Below are 22,205 nucleotides of genomic sequence, written 5' to 3' on the forward strand. Positions count from 1 at the left end.
ATGTGAGAATTATTCTCTTTCAATTGTCACAATGTGATGAAAGAAAATGAAAAATTGTCAAATTACATTTGAAATGATAATGATGTCAATGTGGTAAGGATGATGATTACTGTTATTACTATTAATAAAATGGCTAGTACCTTTATTATCAGTGGTGGATGAATACCAGAGACAGCTTCCCTCAACCATTTGCTTTCGGTATTACACCTCTGTTGATCTTTATTAGAAAATTGCAGCTGACTTGATTTGCACAGCAGGTCTTAATGAATCTGATGAAAGCTGCACTCAGTGAGGTTTAGTGCAAGGCAGTATTTAAAGGGAAATTCCTTCACGTTTTATGTGGATGTCCAATCAGTGCTGATGGAAAATGCAGTCAATTGAAGCACTAATTTCCTTGCTGTGTGCTATATTGATGGAGAAAGCTGAGTTCTCCTGCTCCAACATCTGTTGTTCTTCTGGCACCGGCACCGGCATTTGATGTGTACAGTGACATAGTTGGGGGCAAAGACGAACTACAGCCTTCATCCTGGATTTGTAGTCTAGGCCTCTGGGTAGCCGGGGGCGTGCTAGATGCTGCTCAAAAAAACAAAACGTTGGTCTCTTTGCTTGTATGAAAGCCAGCTATGTTTCCCACAGTGAGAATGGCCTCTTAAACCTCTTAGACGAGGATACATTTTACAGTATTTCGGCTGACTCAGCTGCATTTATTCAAGCAAGAGTACAGCGAAAGAAATGCAGCTGAGAGAGGCCGAGGATGTGGCTGCTTTGGCTGTGCAAGAGGCCAGCGGGGACCATCTAGAACCCGAGGTGCCGAGAACAAGCAAGGACTGGTGGTGCCTTTGCTCGAATTGCCCTCCGATGCCAGCAGAAACTAAATCATTTTGCTGCAATGAATTTCAGCGTAGGCACTTTTTGTTGGATGCTGTCACCGACGCCAACCCTGACAGCGCCTGTGTGTGTTACTAAGCATAAAAGTTTTTCTCCTCACTTGGACAGAGGTGTATTGGAGACCTTCTTCAGGATCCTGAAAATAAACTGGGAAATACAAGACCAGCAGGGCCAAGATGACCACCGAGTAAGTATTTTTGTCACCTGACACTATGTTTTGGCCAACAAAGTAATTAGGATGGTGATACATGGCAACATGGGCGTGGGCGTCAGAATGACCCCTGGTACATGTAGGCACTGCTGCCGTCGCTCTGTGAGCAGGAGAATTCAGCTTTCTCCATCAATATAGCAGGTACTGAGGAATTCATTGCTTAAACGATTACATTTACCATCGACACTGATTGGACATTGGCATTAAATGTGTTGAAAATTCCCTTCAACCTGCTTGATGGATGAAAAGAATTAAAGGAAAAGGCGCAAATCAGGCAGGTGTCGCTTTTGTGTTTGAGCTTACCTGAAGGACGAGCCTCAATGACATATCCAGTGACAGGCGCTGCACCGATATCTCCCTCTGACCAGTGGATAGTGAGCGCAGAGGACGTCTTGGTGATGGACATTTCCATAGGTGTCCCAGGGGAGCCTGCAGTGTCAGACAGAGGCACACACATACTTGTTTTTGTCACTGGGGGAAGAGACTGTGTTGATGTACGTTCATTTCCTGTCCTAACCTTCACCACAATGGCTGGTTAGTTTGTTAGTTTATTGACATAAGTGCAACAAACATAAAATAACTGAACATGATCAAATGAAAACACTGAACAGGATAGGACAGTATATCCTAGATGAGTCCCTATAAATAGATTATAATAACACATTTGTCCCCACAACATGGTCATTTCAAGTAGAGACGCTCACACAGCACACAGAGTTATGGCCATGCCTACCTTGCACAGGCTGAGCAGTGATGTTTGCTGCTATCGGTGGTCCATAGCTGACTGTAAGGGCCTGAAGACTGAACATATACGTCACTCCTTTGATTAGGTCTCGGACCTTCAGCCATCGCTGCCAGCTGCCTCTCACATCCACTGTCACCACTTTACTCACTCCTGCTCTCACACAGACAGTCGAAAGTGAATGTCAGTGTCCCCCTCAACATGTATTTGTGTGTGCATAAAGCACATGTGTGCATACCTTGTACAGGAGCAGTGGGCTGGTAGATGAGCCTGTAGCCCTCCACCTGTCCGTTAGGAGTGAGTGGAGCTCCCCACGACACATTGACGCTTCCCTCCGTCACCTCTGAGAAGGACAGGTAGCTGGGCTGGCTGGGAGCTGCGGGACACACGGAGGATGACAAATGAAATCAGAGGAATAAAATAAGATTAAAAAGACTAAAATATGATGCTTCACTCCCTACCAGACTGCAGGGTGCGGGCCCCGCGGGGGTCACTGGGTGGGCCGTCTCCTGCCGTGTTGAAGGCAGTCAGAGTGACCAGGTAAGGCGTGTAGCTGGTCAGGTTGGTGAGATGCACGCGGGTGTCCGGGACAAAAATCATCTTGACCTTCTCGCTCTGGTTCTGCTTGTCCCTCTCCCAGTAGTGGATCTGCAACACAGGAAACCACGTCAGCGACGCTGGCTCTGTTCTACTCCAAACTACCTGCACTGCTCCTACGGTCTCCTCTCCCTCACTCCATCTCTTCCAATTATATAATGTATTATTTACTTTCTGTCCTTTCCTCCTGAGGTCTCCTAATCGATCCTTATAATACAGAGAGCTCAGGTGCTGTTTTACGAGGAGGACAAGTTGGTTATGGAAGGATTTGTGAGATCTAATTCTTAAACCCCTGACCACTAAGCTCAGTTGAAATACATCATTTCATCATACGTTGAGTGACATTAAATGGAAGTTACAACCAGAACGCTGTGTTGATGTCTCATCAGAGCTGTTTCAGTGTTGGAAGTAGAGCTAACATCATTTGCTCATTTGAACCAATCAAGTTAACAAACAATAAAAAAGTAGCAGACTTTCATGCTGGATGCTTATGTGGAACCAGTAATCACAGACATGACCATTAACTTCCATGACATCAGCCAGTAATGAAGACACACGGGACGCTCTGCTCAATACTTGTAAGCTTAAACTGAACAAAGGTCCGCTGATTATTGCACTCAGTACCATGAGATCAATATCAGCTTTCTAGTTTGTGAATATCACAATTTAATGATGCCAAAAATGGCTTTTTTCAGTAAAACATATTCAAAGCTATGATGAAGTAGGCTTAAAGTTCAGACTCTGTGTTAGTTTTCTTTGAGGGATAATGTTTCTGTGGCTTTTTGGCATCGTAGACAGACCAATTTATCATTCTTGGTAAAGTTTCACACATGTGATGGTGGTGACTTGCGAAAAAGTATTGTAGAAATCCGGAATGTGTGACTTTATATTGTAGCCTAGGTCACACACTTTTAATGAAACAGGCTGAACGTAATGAGTGAAAAAAGAAAAAGCAATATGCTTAATATCGCACTGCCAGTAATCAGCCTATATAAATGCATATCCAGTAACATGTGTTTGATGCATTAAAACAGCTTGCCTCCTGCTCTTAACGGTGCTGGACAGGTGCATATTCACTGGAACAGTCTTTAAACCTTCAGCTACTTACTTTAATTCTATGTTTTTGCAAATCACTGCATCTCATTTAATTTCATATTTTCATATAGTAATGTCTCACACAACAGCTGAGAGCCCAGCAAACATGGGGACTGCCTTGGCTTTCCCCACACATACAGCCATATCAGATACCTCTAACAGCAAGGTTACAGAGGTGGTTGAGCCTCATGCATTAGAAATGAATCAGGAAAAGTATCTTGTATACACAAGAGCCTTTACAGTGAGGAAACAGGCACAGCGGTATTGACAGTACTTATTCTCTTGATGGCTAATTTATCTTAAGCTTAATTGTTTTAGCTTTAAGAGCAAATTCGCTGAAAAGCAATTATGTAAGAAAGCAGTATGTTCTGGCTTTGAAGGTGTTCATCCGCAGCATGTGGACGTTTTAACTGACAGGCATCCGGCTGGCTCCTTGGCTCATTCAAACTGTAATCAAATCATGAAACCGTCGCTTTTCTAAGCCCAGATGGACTGAACATCATGTCAGATTCCTGTGTGTCGACCATCACCATGAATACAAAGTGAGAAACTGCCAGATATTGATTTAATACGCTTAATTTGATGTATTTGGCATCCCTGTCACGAAAGCCAACAACAACATGTAGTTTTCTTGCTATGACTTTATGCCGTCCTCCATGGAATATCAGAAAATATGTGGGTTCAGTGAGCTCTTCAATGACACCTAACATTTGGCAGGGATGTTTCAAAAATGGTTTCGGATCTGTGGCAGCAAAAGGGAAAAAGTGAATTATCATTTTATTTGGCAATTCAAGCAAATAGTATTCAATGTTATGATTTCTGTAGCAGTTTTATGTGATATGTACATTCAATGCAGCTGTTTTCTCCAACATAAACTGTCTCTGAGCAGTCTGGCTTATAAAGTAAAACAACAGCCAAGAGCTACTTTTTGTAAATGGGTTCATTTTGTTATTATTCCAAACAGGAAGCTCTACAAAGCACCATAAGCTATATTTACACTTTCCAAACTTGGAAGTCGCAGCATGAGTAGCACTTGAGGGCAGCATTATACCATCTCTGTCCTTCCACATGCTCTTACAATAATGAGATATGGACTAACTCGTCCATACGCTCAATCTAAAATAAAAATGTTTTACTCTCTGCTTAAAAGGGATTATTCCATTTAGCTGTTAATAAACTTGGTTTCGTAAAAAAAAATCCAGGCCGTTTTGTAATCCGTTCTACTGTTGTTTAGAGGATCTATTTTGGTATTTGGTGAGAGTGTGAGACCATCAGGATTAGTCCAAAAAAACAATCTGAAGCTGTCATGAACATGATTAAGATATGATTTGATAAGATCTAGAACCTTAAATGGATTTTCCAACAATCCCTTTTGTTAAAGATTTAGGATCTTGAGGCTTGATGAAAAACAGCAGCTGGATGTTTGATTGCGAAGGAGGCACCGGCTTATCAATTTCAGGTTTTTGTTTGTGTCTGCAGCTTCTCCTGTTAGAAATGACTGACCTAATTTGGTACAAACAGCATGATGGATGTTGCTAGTGTCTTTAAGTTGAAAACGATCTTATATAATAAATTCTTACCAGTCGATACTACAAAGGAAATCTATAGCTGTGGGCTGCGTCACTCAAAATATGGTTTGCACAAAATCCGCCCAGATTAAGATTTGCTAACCTTTTACATCTGGAGTGTGTGGGAAACTCCACTTGACAGGACTAGCATTGTTTGGTATCGTCTGCTCCTCCTTGCCCATCATCTTCAGTGAGTTTAACAAGCCCTCTGGAGCATTTCAGTAAACTTCCAAGTGCCGAAAACACACTTGCAGTGAAGCCTACCTCCAGTCCTACCTGGCGTCTGTGCTGCTCAGCTAAAAGAGTCAGGGTGTTAACAGAAGCCAGAACCTATAAATTCATTACACATTCTTTCTTTGCTCTATTACCCTCGTCTTAATCTCATTAACCCCTCAGCCTCACGCTCCCCTCCCCGTGTCTGTCCGTCTCTGGTAGTTTAAACGTATTCCCTCGATCCTCTGCTCTAATCAGGATTCTACAGGGATCACTTGCTCATCTCATTCCTTCACTCTGCAAATATTACATTCCCTTCTTTCTTCTCTATTCCCCCACTACTCCAGTAGAAATCAATGTGTCTAAAGCAGGACAGATAACCTTGTGTTTGAAGTACTAAGAGTGGGGGGGTGGGACAGGGGAGTTGAGGGGGAAGACGGGCAGAGGAGTGATATTGAAACCATTAAGGGATATTCAGATTCTTCCTCTAACTTAATTCTCTCTCTTTCTCTCGTCTCTATAGGACACTTGAAGGTGCAGCAGAGCAAAACCCCTCCAAGAAAAGAATGGAGGCATTTTAAGTGCAGCCGTGTGCTTTTCCATCGCATGGACACTCATGACCTAAGTACTCCAACGTCTGGGTCTGTTTTTTTTGTCCTGCGAATGTGTCTGTCACAAGGAATTCTTTGTGTGTATTCGCGTTGGTGTGTTTGTTTTCTGGGTGTCACCTTGTATCCCTGGATGAGTCCATTCTGAGTCTCGAGGGGGGGTGTGTCCCAGGTCACTTCCAGGATGGAGGGAGACACAGCTGACACTCTGATAGACTGAGGGGCCACCGACGGGGCTGTAGAGAGTGAGGCGTTTGGTTAGACTGCTGCTGAGTGTATGTGTGTGTGTGTGTGTGTGTGTGTGTGTGTGTGTGTGTTAGAATGGGAAGTAGGGAAGATATGCTCTACCTTTCCAATTAGAATGGGCCTAAGGCAGTACCTTGTTACTCCACTATACCACACATATGCATGAAACTCAGCAGTGTGCACTTGAGGCTAGAGAAAAGGCCATATCACCCCATTTCATCATCCCCCTTCAGCCTTTTTCTGCCTCCCCCTCCCACTCCCCCTGCTTATCCTCACCTCTCACTCCTCTGCATGTGATATGTATGGCCTACACGCACACACACAACACACAACCGTTGAATATGAATGCAGTGTTGGTTTGATGGAGGGAGTGTGAGATGGTGAGAGAAATTGCAAATTTTACGTGTTGGTGTTGCGATAATAAAGTGCAAATCTGTTCACCTGCGCTCTGCTTTTGTGTGTTTGTCTGCCTTGTAGTAGTAGTAGTAGTAGAGTGTGTGTGTGTGTGTGTGTGTGTGTGTGTGTGTGTGTGTGTGTGTGTGTGAGTGAGTGTGTGTATGCATTAGAGTTATATTTGCTCTCCTGTCTGTCTAATGGATCCATGGGTTGACTCTCCGGTGAAATTTAAACAGGGGTTGGGCCATTACTGCAAAACTGATGACCTTGTGCAGCTTTTGACGACATTCAGATGTGTCCACACTCTCTCTCTCACGCACACACACACACACCATAAGGGAACACCAGTGAGCCTCTCAAAGGCAATGAGAGAAAGACAGGAGACAATGAAAGAGAGAAAAGAGTGACAGAAAGCAGACGGAACAATCCCAGTAAGCTCCTCTTACTGGCTTCTTCCAGAGGTTTCAATCATAACACACAGTCTTCAAACACAGATGATTCGCGACAGATGAAACCGTGATGGCTACTGAGCTTGTGTGTGAACAGATCCATCTCCATAACATCTGAGCAAACTCCATCTGCTGATGAAAACCATATGATAAGGTTGAACGCTCGAGAAGAAGCAAGTAAGTGGAACTTGAGATGGGATTGGTCTGTTAAACTACTATTTCCAAGGTCAAGGATGTGCTTTCATGCTTAAAGAGTGATATATTGAGAAGTAAGGATAGATTAAAAGAAGAAGAAGGATCTTTATACCCCACAGTAACTCATGTAAGACAATGTAAAGGCTCAGCTCTATCTAAATGCTCCTTCATATAGCCACAATGCAACAACGTGCTAAATGTGTTACACAGGGGAGAGAAGACGCTTGAAAAACAACATTCAACAATGAAACTGCTCTTCTGGCCTTATCCAACAAGTGTAAACGTTGGTGAAAGGAAATGACCACACACTGAAACTGTGACCAACAGCTTTCTTGAGTTTCCACCTACCTGCCTCTCCGACAGACACCTCGACTGGAGTGGAGGGTGGGCTCTCCCCGATAATGTTGTAGCTCGTCATAACAATCTGGTAGCGTTTGAACTTCTTTAGTTCTACAAAGAAATCAAAATACTTAGATTTGCATTTATACAACATGCATGTAAATCACATAGTTGGTCACTTATCAGGTTTACTCAAACAAAATGTAAAACATACAGATCCAGGAGCTTTACTTCCCAGTGCAGTCTTAAATTACTTACGTGTCAACTCAAATTCTGTAAGCGAGGCACTGCTGACTGTCTTGAAGGTGCTCTTGGCTTGGGAAGAGAGATGGAAGGAGCGTAAATCAATATGTTTCAAGTTCAACAATAAACTGTGTAATTATAATGCCATTCAAAAAAATGTGTTGAAGAGGAAAATGTTCAGTGCACTTCGTGAAGAGAATCGTCGAGCAGATACTCAGTCTGTACATGTATGAAGCACTTGAGGCTGTGCAGTAAATAAGAATATTTTAGCGCAACATGGGTGGCCTCATAAGAAAACGAAATGTTATGAATGTTCCCTGAAGGGGAGGAACGAGGTACAACACATATTGTATGGGATATCATGCCCCCACGTGGCCTGACTGAAGACACCTCTATTCACGCCTTTACGGCAGATGACCTGTGGTGACGTATGTGAGGCCCCGCCTGCACATATACACGTGCACCACCACAGTCATCCTTCAGTTCGATAACCGCTCTTCACCGAGCCCAGCTGCGCAGCGGGGCAACATAGTGTTGTACCTCGTTCCTCTCCTTCAGGGAACAGAAATTACATTCATAACATTTTCTGGGGCCGGTTTGTGCAGACCGGCTGGCTGCTTGGGCTTAGCATCACGTCTAGGGATGATGCTGCTCAAAGCTTCGGTCTGTTTTTTCCTCAGCTCAAACTTAGCCTGGATGGCGTCGAGCGACTGACCGAACAAACACTCAGCCGACACTGGCTCGTCCAGATAGACCGCTCTGTCCCGGTCCGGAACGTCAGAGAGAGTCAGCCACAGGCGTCTCTGCGCCACTACCGTGGAAGCCATCCCTCTCCCCAGGGAGAGCGCTGCACAGCGGGACACACGGAGGATGTAATCCGTGGCGACTCGCACCTCATTCAGGAGAGGGGACAGTGGACTGTCGGGAGGCATTCATGACCCGAGTTCCGCCAGACATATTTGCTTGATACGTCTGCAGCATTGTGATTGAGCTCAGTGCACGGGCCGTGCTCGCCTGAGTATGGTAAATTTTCTCCAGCTGCGACGCGGAGAACTTGCAGTGCTTGGACGGGAGAATGGTGGGACCGCCGACATCATGGTTCTGGGCTGGGGCCAGATAGGCTGCCAGGGACACCTCCATGGGCAGGGGGTTGACCAAACCAGCCTTTTCAGCCCCCTCCAGGTCCAAAAACTGACCATAGCCGGGCACTGTGGCGCGGGTAGACAGCGGTTTGTTCCATGTCGAGGTGAGCTCCGCGACAAAATCAGGGAACATGGGCAGGCTGTTCTTCACGCTCGTCGGTTCAGGAGGAAGAAAAAACCCCGAGAACCGCGACGGTTTCTGAGACGGTGGAGGAGAGGGCCAAGCCACTTCTAGTTTCTCAGCTGCACGACGGTACAGTGAGAGGAAGGATGTGTTGGCCTGGTCAACCGGCGCAGCAGTGGCAGTGTACTGACCCGACAACAACGGCTCCTGTTCATCCTCCGACAAACCATGCACGTCTAGACCGATGTCCAGGACGTCCTCCTCATCATGGTAGCATGTTAGCCCGGGTAGTGGCTGGTTAGCGCCCTCGAGGGGACCCGGCTCTAACCCCGCTACCCTGCTAGCACACTCCATGTGGTCTGCCCAGCTTTCAATGGGGTCTCTGACCAAGAGCTCCTCACCACCGGACTGGTGACAGTACTCACAAGACCCGGGCTCAGTCAACGCTTTCCTGGCGTGGACAATTCCCAGGCAGACGAGACAGGCTTCGTGGAAGTCCTTCTTGTGCAGGGAGAAGCCGCACCCCTCAGGACAGGGGCGAACGGAAGACTTTCCCTTCGCTTGCTTAGGCTGCGCGCTCATACTGAGACACAATGAGCCAGAACAAGCAGGCGAAATCAGCGCTCCACGGGTAGCAGAAGCTAACACCAACAGGGGCAGTTAAGCTAATTTTGGGTCGGCAGTAGCCACAACAAGACCGAGCTAACCAGCAGCAGCTAATTAGCCTGACTCGGTAGAGGTGTTCTTAGCGAGGTGAAGAGCATAAGAACTGAAGGATGACTGTGGTGGTGCACGTATATATGTGTAGGCGGGGCCTCACATAAGTCACCACAGGTCATCTGCCATAAAGGCGTGAATAGAGGTGTCTTCAGTTAGGCCACGTGGGGGCATGATATCCCATACAATATGTGTTGTACCGAGTGAATCTACTGAAAGGGAACTGTGGTCCGTTGAGGGCTCTTTGCTCAGTTTCTCATCATGGCTACACAATTCATCCCTGGTATCATGTAACGAGGATACACTTGAAAACATCTTTTCTTCAAGGACCTCTGAAAAACAATCTTTTCAAAAACACTGTACACTGGCTTGAAAATGCTGGTTTTGCACTGCAGAATAAACCATTAAAAAGATCTTTAGTAAACACAAAGTGAAGCTGTAACCCTGTAAACATTGTTAATGTACTTAATGCTTCAAAGCAAATTTTGTTTCTCCTCATCCTAAAAGCATTTTCTCTTGAAATGTTCCCAGTAAAACATTAAGTGAAAATAAGTCTGTGCAGGGTGCACATAACACCTTAGTAAGGTACTCAGGTGAGTACCAGAAGATGATGTTTGGGATCCCATTCATACATACCTTCAAAGAACAATATCTGCATGCAACACTGACATTCACTCGTGGCGGCTTCATTAAGCTGAATCCTCAGCATAGGAACACCTATTTATCAAGCAGTGGATTCTTGAACTACTTTGAGCCTGTAAAACTCCACTTCCAGGCCACAGGACACATCTTGAAGCTACAGTCAGAGAGACGTCTTTTCTTTCGCTGGTGTTCGGTTTGACGTTTGTTTGTAGGTGGTGTATGTAAATATCCAAAGTGTTTTCCTTATAAAATAAGTCAGCTGGAAACAAGTCAAGTCGACCGGAGAATGTGTCTTTAACCAACTCATGGAGCTAACGCTAATTCAGTTGGCTATCACAGTTGATAAAAATATCCCAGCGACAGTACCCCTGTTTGCAATCAAGTTTAAAAAATTACCAAGCATTTCAAATAACAAGAATCACTTTAATCACTGTAAACTGCGTATCTGCTGAGCAACGTCAGGGCTGACAGGCACAGCAAGAGCAAGTAAGGGTGGCAGAGCTCAACGAACAGTCAACATTAGCATGGATACTCACTCGTAATAAGGGCACTTGTGGTGTTGTTTTTGGTTGCCTGGACTTCTGCTTCAGTGACACTGGAGGTGTTTACTGGGAGCTCTCTATAATACAGCCGGTATCCAGTCAGCATCCCGTTGACACTGTCGTCACTGGGAGGCTGAAACACACACAGGCGCATATGAAGAAGTATTAGTACTCCGTTTCTCATAGAGAAACTTCTGCGAATTCTGCATTGAGCTCATTTTCATTTTCTCGGTGTAGCGAGGTGACTGACAGGGCACTGGCAGGCTGGCAGAGCCGTATTTTATCAGCAGAGTCCAGTTTAAAGGGCTGGTGGATTGGTCTGGCTGTAACCCACACAGACAAAGTGATGCTTCAGTGGGTTTGGCACTCTTGTAAAGGATGATGAAATTGCTGGTGACTTTGTTTTTCATTGCCTCCTTGTGTTTTGACATAGGGCTAGAAGGAATGAGAGAAGACACTTCCAAACAGAAGAGGAAGAGTGACAAGCCGTGAAGTAGCCATGCTTTATTTACCGTCTATTCACATGTCACTGTTGCTGCACTCCAGCCTTCATTTGGTTCCTTCTCTCTTTTTCCTCTGTTGTTGTACATTGCTGATGTTTGCTTCCCTTGCCCTCTAAAATCTCTCCTGCTGGTATATCCTCATTAAGATTTTGATCATTTCTCTCCCCCAGCCAGAACTGTCTGTCCCTCCGTCTGTCCGTCCCTCCCTCTCGCCATCCCTCCAATCTGTCGGTGCTGCCCTCTGACCCTTCCTGGTTCAATAAATAATGATAATTGCATCCACAGACACAAACACGCACAAAGCACAAACACACGCACAAATACTGAACGCAGTAAGTCTGTGGGGGTCTCATTCTCCAAGCAGGTGATCAACCTGCACTCAAAGTTTTGTTGTGTAGCTCTGTGTGTATATAATGCATGCGTATCTTAGGGATCACTGTTGTGTTAGGAGCCTGGAAATACCTTCCACTGCACCAGGACTGAGGTAGTGGTTGTTGGTTTCACTGCAAGGATCACTGGAGGCTCATCAGGCACTGGACAGAAAACAGAGAAAAAGAGTGAGGAAGAAAGAGACATACAGACGATGATGCTGTTCATCCTGTTACACTCCTTCTCTATCATGTTTCCAAATCCACACATTTTGTCATCTTCCTCTCTCCATCAGTGTTCCCAGTCTCTCACCATCCTGCAGGGTTGTAACAGCCTCTGTCTCTTTGCTGAGGACACTGTCTCCCACATCGTTGGTGGCCAGCATCCGAAACTTGTATGATGTGAAGGGCTTCAGCCTATAGGCACAAACACACATACACATGGACAGATGGCCGAAAAGTGCAAATAAATATAACTTTCGTTCACAGGCTATTCATTTCTTCCTCTCTTAAATATCTATCTATCTATGGGGGGGCTCATCAGAAGGTTGGTGGTTTGATCTCTGGCTCCTGCAGTCTATGAATCCCAAATTGCTCTGTGTGTGAATGGGTGAATGTGTCATGTGTTGTAAAGCACTTTGAGTGGTTGCAGTGCGGTCCACCTGTCTACCTTTTGTGTGCAAAGAAAATCTCACTGCCTACGGACAGTTTTCCTTTGATATTTGCATTCACTCATCATTAAAAATGATATTTCCATTTTATTTCCAATAGATGTTTGGCCATAATTCAGCCGTGATTCATGATATTTTCAATGTGATTTAATTACTAAACCAACTGATGCATTCATTGCATTTGTATTCAGCCAGTAAGACAGGTAAACCACTTCCTCACCAAACAGCATTGTGAGCGTCTGTAGCACGGTACAAACAAAAGACATTTGTGAAGCCTTCTTTTGAATGATTTGACTGTGCATCGTCTACATCAGCTTGTGGTCTTTCTCTCCTCTTACTCTACCACAAAAACACACAAAAAAGGCGCATGCAACGCGCAAACAATACAATGACCCGCTCATTGAATTGTTTGCACACAAGTGGTCAAAAAGTGGTCAGAAACTCAAAAGGGTGTCTTTAACACTTTGGGAATAACTTCCTCCCAAAACCACCTTCTCCCCCACTCACTGACACGCTCTGCTCTCTCAGTGGCCTCTGAAGAGCAGACAAGGTCTCGAATAATAATCAGCTCACACCTTTCTTAATTGTCTCCACTGTCAAAGTATTTTTAGTGCCATACTAGCGCAACATCTTATCTGCATTTCTCCTCTAAGCAAGGTGAATGCATTACTAAGCACAGAATATCAATGCACATCAGTCATTTTGAAAACACTTTACTCTAGAGTCACTTAACAATCAGTCCACTGAGCATGCACCCATTGTTAGGGAGCAGTTGAACAACTGTGCGCTACGGTGTCTTTCAGCATGCTAATAGCTTAAATGTACACACTGCTACACACTTAAGGAAATTGATAACATATATTTCAAAAGGACATGCGGTGGCAAAGCAGTCATTTCTCCTAATTTTTCATTGATTTAACTATTATTAAGTTAAGAGGAGCAATTTAATAATTTGTAACAAGAAGTCATTCCACCCCACCTTCTATCACTGCTCACACACTTACTTCCAAGGTCCATCTCTAGAATGTATTTACCTCAAAGACTAGAGGAGACCAGTTAGATATTCAGCAGGCAACAGGAGACCTGCTCAAGTGTCTCTTGTATAATAATGAGATGGACCCAATGAGGGACAAGAAAAAACCCTATGGGGTTGTGGGTATCGTAGGAATAGAACATCAAAGGCAGTAAGCTCAAAGAGGGTCGGTACCAACAGCACTGGGAGGACGTTAAGGACGGTGTTTGAGAGTGTGTGCTTTCTGTATGCGTGTGTTTATGTGTGCATCAGCCTGGGGACTTCGATGTTTTGGTTCCAAAGACGTCTCAGTGGAGAGCAACAATTAAGGATAGATGACAAGTAAGTATGAGCGTGAGCATGTGGAGATGTACGCTAATTCCTCCATCCGGCGCTGTAATGAGAGCATTCAGTGATAGAACGAGCTCAAAAACTGCATCAGAACAACAACAGCAGCACCACCATCATGGCAGACTCTCCCCGAGGCAGGCTGAAACAGGCTGGTGCAGACACTCTTCAGCATCTCAAATAGCCTTGTGATAGAATTCGCAACAGTCACGAAGCAGAAGACAACGTGGGGAGCACACACTTTACACAAGTAAAGTCTCATCATAGATCTGCTTCTCAGGCCGTCAGGGAAGTCGCATCCATTCTGACCATTATCACCTGCTACCGTAATGACAGTCTCACCAGGACGAAGAGGAGGACGGATACACAGAGATGGATGGATAAAGAAGACATGCGATAGGAAAGACACCCTCGTCCCAGGGATGAGTTGATGTGATACTCGAGGATGAATGAGGAAAAAAATGTCGGCCTTGTGGTTTTTGAAAGCGCTGGCTGTTGATGGATGGATTGAAGGAAGGAAGGAGGTGGTGAACACGAGAGGAATGACAGATGAAAAGGTAAGAACGGTTGTGGGGAGAGGCAACAGACAAACGGCACACACAAACTTGAAAGCACGAAGGCAGAGTTAGAAAAAAAAAAATGTTAAGAGAAGAAGACAGAGCAGTTCCTGCTGTGCCTGTGTGATTAGGTGACTGAGATCCTCCACGTTTCTGCAGTGATTACGATTACTCTGCTCTCCCTGGTGGTTTTTTTCTGGTTTATGTCTTTTTTTGTCCACAAACCTTTTCGGCACGTCATGTGCTAAATAAATAAAACTTTTCCGTTTCCTGTTCTAATTCTCTGTTGTTTGCTTTGACAATTCACAGCACAATACCCCCCCCCCCCCCCCCCCCCCCCCACCGTCCACTCCTCTCTTCAAGGATGCATAAACATAACAAGATTTTTTAGCGACTGCTTTAACTAATTCGAGTCCAGCATTTCATGCTAACCAAAGCTGCCATGTTGGGACTCTGTAAGGGATGTGGAATTTTCATTCCTGTTTTCTTCAAGGATACTTGAGATGGCCAACTGACTGCTAAGTAACCCCTGCCTCGCCTTTGGTACCGCTGCTAAGCCTGTCAAGCTTCCCGTTCTTGCAGAGAACATATGAGGTTTACAATAACCACAGCAGCAGAAACAATGGGTCCTTGACTTCAGGCAGAGGGAGACAGCCAGCGACCATTGATTTTGTCAGCTGAACATTTTATCAGCTTGAACTAGCAAGCTAATTAAGCTAATGTTAGCTCAACAAGTTACTTGAACACCATTTCCGCTGCCTACCTTTTGATATTTCAAGAATAATGTAATGTAGATATGATAAATATGATGTCTAAAATCTAATGTTTGTAAATATGATGGAACAATGTAAAATCAGAGTGTTATTTCATTCAAACATAACTCTGAGCTGCTTAGCTAACATATTTGGGCAAGCGTACTTTCAAAATGTTTCTTTTTTAATATCACGACAGGCTTTTGGGATAAGGAACACCTGATAGGTCTGTTAAATGTAATACTGTCTTGGTTAACCTTGCTGGAATGTTAACCTCCAAAAAATCCCATAAAGAGCAGGACAGAGATGCTAATGTTGGCATACACGCTGATCCACAACAGGCTTCCACACAGCGGGGAAATACAACACAGTGGATGTAGTGAACGGAGCTTTTCATAATGTAACCTGCAACCCATCATGTATGAAAGGCTTCATGGAGGTAACTCTGGGTTATTACTGTACATAGCAAGCTAGTTAGCCAGCCATGCTAACATTTGCATCTTATGCAAGAGCAAGCATGCCCATCATAGATTTTTGCTCTTGTGTTTTTGGTTTTTCTTAACACTTAAAAAAGCATGACAGGGGTGCCATCTGTTTGGGGGAGGGGCTTAGCGAACAGGCAGTTGCCATTCATGTGCGTGTGTATGATTGTACATATGTGCACATGTGTACCTGTCAACAGTCCAGGTGGTCACGTTGTACAAGATGTCAGCCGTGTGTGTGATCCAGTCCCCGCTGGGCAGCTCTTTGACCTGCAGAGTGAAGTACCTCAGCGGGGAGGAGCCGGAGCCACCCGTCACCCAGTGAAGGCGGAGACGGCGAGATTCCACCTCATCCTGAGGGACAGACAACTTCCTGGGTGGCTGGGGACGCTCTGTGGATGTGGTAAGGTGGCCAAAAGAGGAAAGAGGCAGAGGAGAGATAATGATGAGCAGGGAGGGGGTGGAAGTGGGAGCAGGAGAGGGAAGAAAGAGCAACAAATGACTTGATTGGTAGAGTAATTTCAATTTGGAAAAAAAAACAAAACACTTTGGTTGATATTCTGATACATTTGAAACATTCATTCGTGTGCAAAATGACATCGTTTAGTAGTTTAGCATTATGTGATTAGGTAACCACACACCACCACAAACACCCATGTGTGTGTATTTCGATTCATCAGATACAGACTTCGTAAAGAGCTTTAAACACACAGTGACAAATTAAAGGACAGAGACACACTTATCTCCATAGCAAACACATTTTGCATTGGAGATAAGTACAAGCACACGCCTCCTGAATAACTTCAGTGCTCTTATTATCATACGTGTGTGTGTGTGTGTGTGTGTGTGTGTGTGTGTGTTGGGGGACTGACACCACAGTGAGGGGGCGAGCTCGAGACAGCATAGCTTCTCTTCATATGATGAATTTTACAAACAGTCAGATGTGTCATGGTAGAAACATATTTAGACATGTTCAGACTCCAGGAGGGTACTTTGAGTTAGGTTCAATTTTAGCGGCACTTTGGATGGAAACATTACAAAATAAGCTACCTGTAATAATCTTTCCTTTTCAGGTATGCAGTTATACTTTCTCTGTCTGAAGTCTCTGTCATACATATGCATCCGTGTAAAAAGCCGATGAGAGGACCCGGCTGCTCATATAGATGACATGTAAGGAGCCAAGTTACTGCAGAGAGCTGAGTGTAACCAAGACACATTAATGCTTATAAACAAGCTGAGTTCCCTGTATAGAAGCATCTGCATTCGATATGTTACTTCACTTATTAATTCTGGTCTTTCCTTGAATGTCCTGTAGCGATGCATGCTAAAACGAATCCTCACCTGGACAAATGGAGACTATTAAAAACCATATGCTGCAAATACCTTGTAAGACGGGACATGTGCAGCCTACATTTACATCACAAACACATCAGTGTGACTGCTGCACTGCATATGTATGTTTAAATGAAACAAGACATTGAACCACTGCAGCATCAAAGGAACAATTTCTCAACAGACTGTGTGTGTGTGTGTGTGTGTGTGTGTGTGTGTGTGTGTGTGAGTGTGTGTGTGAGTGTGTATGTGTGTACTTGTCTGCTATTCAATTAGAAGATGAGAGATGGCTCTGGGAGTCAGTATCATTGTACAACTGTGTTGGCAGTAGCTGTGTGATTAGTAGACGTGCATGCAAACATGCACATGCACACACACACACACACACACACACACAAACAAAAACATGGTGGGGGGGCTTAACTGTTTAATTTTAGGGGCATCACCTTATCGATTAAGTCTAGAAATAAAAGCATTATTGATTCTCTCTGAAGTTTAATTAATCTGCACTTATGTTCTCAAACATGTGCACAATAACACAGCCGCTCACACGCATGCACACAGCCTGACATCCACACACGGGCCTGCCTTCCTCCATTCATCCTTATCACAAGTAATTTAAGTCAAATCTGTTTGCCTCCCCTCTCCCATCACATCCTTCTTCTTCAGTCCCCTCAAGATTTGACTATTCCCTCCCTCCTTCATTTTCCTGATACCATCTGCGTCTCCTGTCTGTTCTCCTCTTGTTCTGTTCCACAGTTAAGATCATGTTCTGATAATGAACTCATAATTGTCAGAACAAGCGCTGCCCTTTGAGCACTTACATGACTGTTTACTGCTACGCAAGGGAGAGCAGAGGAGTGTGTTGGACGTGTAGAAGAAAGAAGAAATGGGGTGAGAGGAGGAAAAAATACTGTTGTTGGGGGATGAATTCTGCTAAATATGCTCCTGTATGTTGTCCATTACCTTATCAGTTATCACCCTCTTGGAGAGCAAAACAAGCAGAGATAAATCTCTCTAGAGGGAGTTGTGGTTTTCTCTAATTCATTCATGCACAAGCACACTGCCTCACACACATCCACAACCACACTCAAAAAGCCAATTTTCTTTTTCTAGGGATTAAGTTGGTCTCTTCAGCATCATCAGAAAGAGATCTCTATTAGGCTATTCTGTCTATCTCGCAGTGAGAATAGGCCATTATGTTACTGAAGTGGAACAGAGAACCACTAAATTCTACTCTGAAGAAATCCTGATAATGATGCTGCTGATGTTATGATATCTGATCCAATTAAAATGCACTACACAAGCGGATAGCTCCAAATAGAATATCTGACATCATGATTCCAGGTTTTCATAAAAATTCACGTCACTGTCACATTTGAATACAGGGACTTTTGTAGCATTTCAATGCTTTACTAGACATACACAGAGCCAGCTGACAGAAAACTGGAGAAAGAGATCAAGGCTGACATATATCACAGGCTGTGTGCCACGTTCAAACCAAAGTTATTCATGTGATAGCCTACTGAGACACCACTGTAAATTTATTTTTAAAGTGATATTTCACTTGGGCGGGATAGCTCTTCTCAGCTCGGGGAAGCTCTGCAGGTATCTTTATCAACGGGTTATATTACCCTGCTCATAGATTGTTATACAAACGCCAATCTTGGAGCCCATCGACAATCATCTGGGGAAGATTTAGCCTCTGAGAGCAACAACCTTTATTTCAGGCCCCCCGATGTAGCCAGCATATATCGAATAAGAGATAACAGATATCTTGGCCAAGACTTCCTTTTCTATGTGCATGTTATTGTGAACAGTCCAAGTAGCAGCTTGACTTTCAACCTAAACATTTTGGCTAATCTCTTATGAACAGACAACTGAATACAGGTAAACTTAAAAAAGCTAATAAAAAGCTAAACCGACATCAGACAATAGCTGGTGGGTTCTGAGACTGCTGTTTGGCCGATGCATTCCACCGCTTTTGTTCGCCACACCGACTGCTTACTTGCATGAAACCAAAGCCTGCTCAAATGTGATTAGTCAATACCTCTCGGACTACAATTGGACTGTAAACAGAATCCAGAACACTTCCAAAACCAAAATCTTGTCCCTTGTTTTGGGGGATGTTGCTGATGGCGGTGATTGTGTAGTTGTGAGATGGCTCGTTTAAAGGCAGTTCCTGAATACGGGCTGTGTGCATGTCTCAGTGGATTGAGCGTTTTGATACTTCCATAGTATTTATAGAGCACCCAGACCTGCTTTATATTCAAAAAAGTTATGAAAATCTCACTTTCTACAAAACACGTCTTTGAAATGAGATGATTATTATTAAAAGTTTGAAGGCATACTGGCGAGAGAAGACAAAAATATCAAGACGGCAAATCTACATATCTGTAATCAATATTTTAAAATGAACTCCGGATCAAACAACCAGAGCATTTTAGCATCTTTCAGCTCACTGTTTGGGTTTAACGGCCTGCAACTTTACTGCTCTGGTTGACTGTCACCGCTCTAATCAGCATATCTAAAGAGTCAGGTATTTCTCTCAAGAGTTGATGGAGACAGACGCAGAGCTAAAGGAGTGTAATTATTGGACTTCCATTCATCGGGCGGACACAAACACCACCCCTAATGAATGTTGCTCTGTAATGTGTAAACATGCAACTGTGTTCGTCTGCCAACAGGTTTGCAATATCAACAGTTTAAGGTGATAATATATAAGTGTTGTGTTTACAGCTCATATCTGCTGCTCCCCAAGTGGCCATAAAAAACTGTTGTTTGGAAGCAGCATCTGAGGATGAAAATGTAATTATCTTCAGTTCTGAGTCCACGCTGGAAACAGTCAGGCTTCTCGGGCTACGCTCTGGCACAGAGAACAAACACTGCATTAGAAAACTTTGGATCAGGTTGTCACGTAACATCACTGACTCAGCCTGTAACTGTAACACTGGTATGGACTGATGTACTTTATATGGATGATGGATCTGCTGTATTGAATTTTCTGGCTTGTAGCTCCAGCTAATACAGTTAAACAAAGCAGTCATTTCTATGTGATGGAAGCCTTACGACCTGCAGGTCTGTTTTACATTTTCAGAAACATTTGGGGGGGGTTCTGTTTTGATGTAGACACTGTTGAAAGAGGGCACTGGTTAATACAAACACTGTAATCCTGACTGGAAACATTCACAAAACTCCTTTTAAAAATCTGTAATTTGGCCTTGTTTTTACGAAACATTACAACATTACAGATAGACTTGCTTTTGACTGTGGGTTCACTTGTGCGTGGTGTATCCTGCGTCTGTTTGGAGTGTTGCTTTTCCACGTCCTCAGAAATGAATGATACACACCCTGTACGTACACACATGAACAGTAGAGGCAGTGTAGGGGCAGTATACAGATGTGACAACAGGGTCAGAGGTCAGTAGGCTCATCAGCAGCAACAACGATGAAAAGCACTCAAGACTCAAGACGCAACTGCTAGTGCGACACAACTGCACCGACAAATACGCTCATCAGAACAGTTGGCTGTCGTTTTTTCGGCCTAGAGCTCAGAATTAAGAAAAGTATCCTCTTTGAGTGCTGCCTGTCATCGTTGAGTCAAAAATCTTTCATGAACTGTAACCAAAAATGGCACCTATATACCCTCATCCACATGTACACACACAGCAGGGGCCTGCATCAAAGGCAGATTAGCCTCTGAGACACAAAAGTCAGATTTCATTGATCCTCCTGATTATGAGCAGTAAACTCTTCCTTCTAATAATGTGTCAATGTGTAAACTGCAACCACTGCAGAGATACTAAACTATGGGATATACAGAATCTTCATTTGGCAGCAGTTAAAACGCTGGCTGCTTCTTTCTGAACGAGCTGCAGACACGACAGCAGTTGACTGAAGCAGGACGAGAGAATGGCGCATAAGTCTCGACAAGATGAGATAAAAGCATCACGACCTCTGAATGAGGAGGATAAAAACTTTTTATTGTTTCTAAATTGAAGGAAAACAGCTTTACCTCTTTAAAAGTCAAGTCACTGTAAAAATCTGTTCTTCATCTCTGGCCACTGACTGTGTGTTGGAGGATGTTCTTCTTCTGTTACAGGTTTTTAGAGACAAAACTGTCTTAGGAGAGTAACTGTCACTGCTCAGCCTCCTACATCTCGCCGTCGGCATGGGCTGTCATACTTAGCGTTTGAGCGTGCTTCTGTTTTAAAATTCCTGCGATTTCACAGTTTATACCCCATGAAGAGGCCAGTGACTGCTAAAATTAGATGAAATGTTAAGGAGAAATGAGCAACACTTAAGCTGCCCTAAAAGAGAAGATTACCATGACTGCAGAGTGCAGACAGAACTATTGATCAACGGTAACGACTTTGTTGTAGAATGTAAGATTTATGGCTTTCAGAGCTTGCTTTCTACTCTCTTCTTTGGCAAAAAAAAAAGACTTCTACTGCAACACGTTGCCACTCTCATTCTCTTTCTCACCTTCTAAATGTGCATTTCTCACCCGCCCACGACAGAGCATGGTGCTGTGAGAAAGCAGCCAGTGTCGAGACAGCTGAGTGAGAAAGGCTAATAATTCTTGTTGTTTCACTCAACAAGTCAATTAAGTTTGGCATGTTCTCTGGATCCTACCAAGGCACTGAATGCTACAAATGTCTTTGGTCTAATAATGTACAATTTTTCATGGTAATTTCACAAAGCTGGCCAGACGCCCCTCCACACCTTTCTGATGGACTACTGTCTCACGGACACGGGCAGATTCTGGAACACCTGACTGTCATTATGTCCCCTGCAGGAGGGCTAATACCTAGTGATTTCAATATCTATATTTACTGCCAAGCAGCTCTTCATCAGTGATGTAATTCAGTTTCTAAATGTCACTTGGTCTTGTTCTGCATGTAAAATGTCACCAACATGGAAAAGGTCATACTTTTTATCTTGTGCTAATATTTGATGCACAGAAACAATAGATTCTGCATGTCCGACCACAAATTATTTGTTGTCGATGCACTGATAACCTGTCCAAACTCTGCGCCTGAAGCTCCTGCTTGCTTTTCTTTCTCTTAATCTCTGCAAGGACTTCACATCGACTACACCTCATTACACCTCTGAGTAGGGCTTCAAGTTTTCCATTTGAAAGCTACAAAATAGCCTTCAACAGACTTCCAATGGCAAACGTTTTGAAAAGCGCAGGTACAACTAATAACCTTAATCAAGGCA

At 43.9% G+C, this 22,205-nt stretch overlaps 1 protein-coding gene across 2 annotated transcripts in view; it reads right to left on the reverse strand.

The window, feature by feature from the left end:
• sdk1b (sidekick cell adhesion molecule 1b) overlaps positions 1-22,205 on the reverse strand; it is a 236,004-nt gene that overhangs the window by 6,240 nt on the left and 207,559 nt on the right. For both annotated transcript variants that reach the window (XM_076728478.1, XM_076728479.1), the window contains exons 31-41: positions 15,841-16,042; positions 12,142-12,245; positions 11,923-11,993; positions 10,952-11,090; positions 7,806-7,862; positions 7,557-7,658; positions 6,043-6,158; positions 2,303-2,489; positions 2,080-2,217; positions 1,833-1,994; positions 1,403-1,528 (exon numbers count right to left, since the gene is read on the reverse strand). In XM_076728478.1, coding sequence (XP_076584593.1) covers positions 1,403-1,528; positions 1,833-1,994; positions 2,080-2,217; positions 2,303-2,489; positions 6,043-6,158; positions 7,557-7,658; positions 7,806-7,862; positions 10,952-11,090; positions 11,923-11,993; positions 12,142-12,245; positions 15,841-16,042 — 1,404 coding nt within the window. The remainder of the gene's footprint in view (positions 1-1,402; positions 1,529-1,832; positions 1,995-2,079; positions 2,218-2,302; positions 2,490-6,042; positions 6,159-7,556; positions 7,659-7,805; positions 7,863-10,951; positions 11,091-11,922; positions 11,994-12,141; positions 12,246-15,840; positions 16,043-22,205) is intronic.

Source organism: Chaetodon auriga, chromosome 4 (assembly GCF_051107435.1).
Source record: "Chaetodon auriga isolate fChaAug3 chromosome 4, fChaAug3.hap1, whole genome shotgun sequence".
In the NCBI taxonomy this organism is placed as follows: Eukaryota; Metazoa; Chordata; class Actinopteri; order Chaetodontiformes; family Chaetodontidae; genus Chaetodon; species Chaetodon auriga.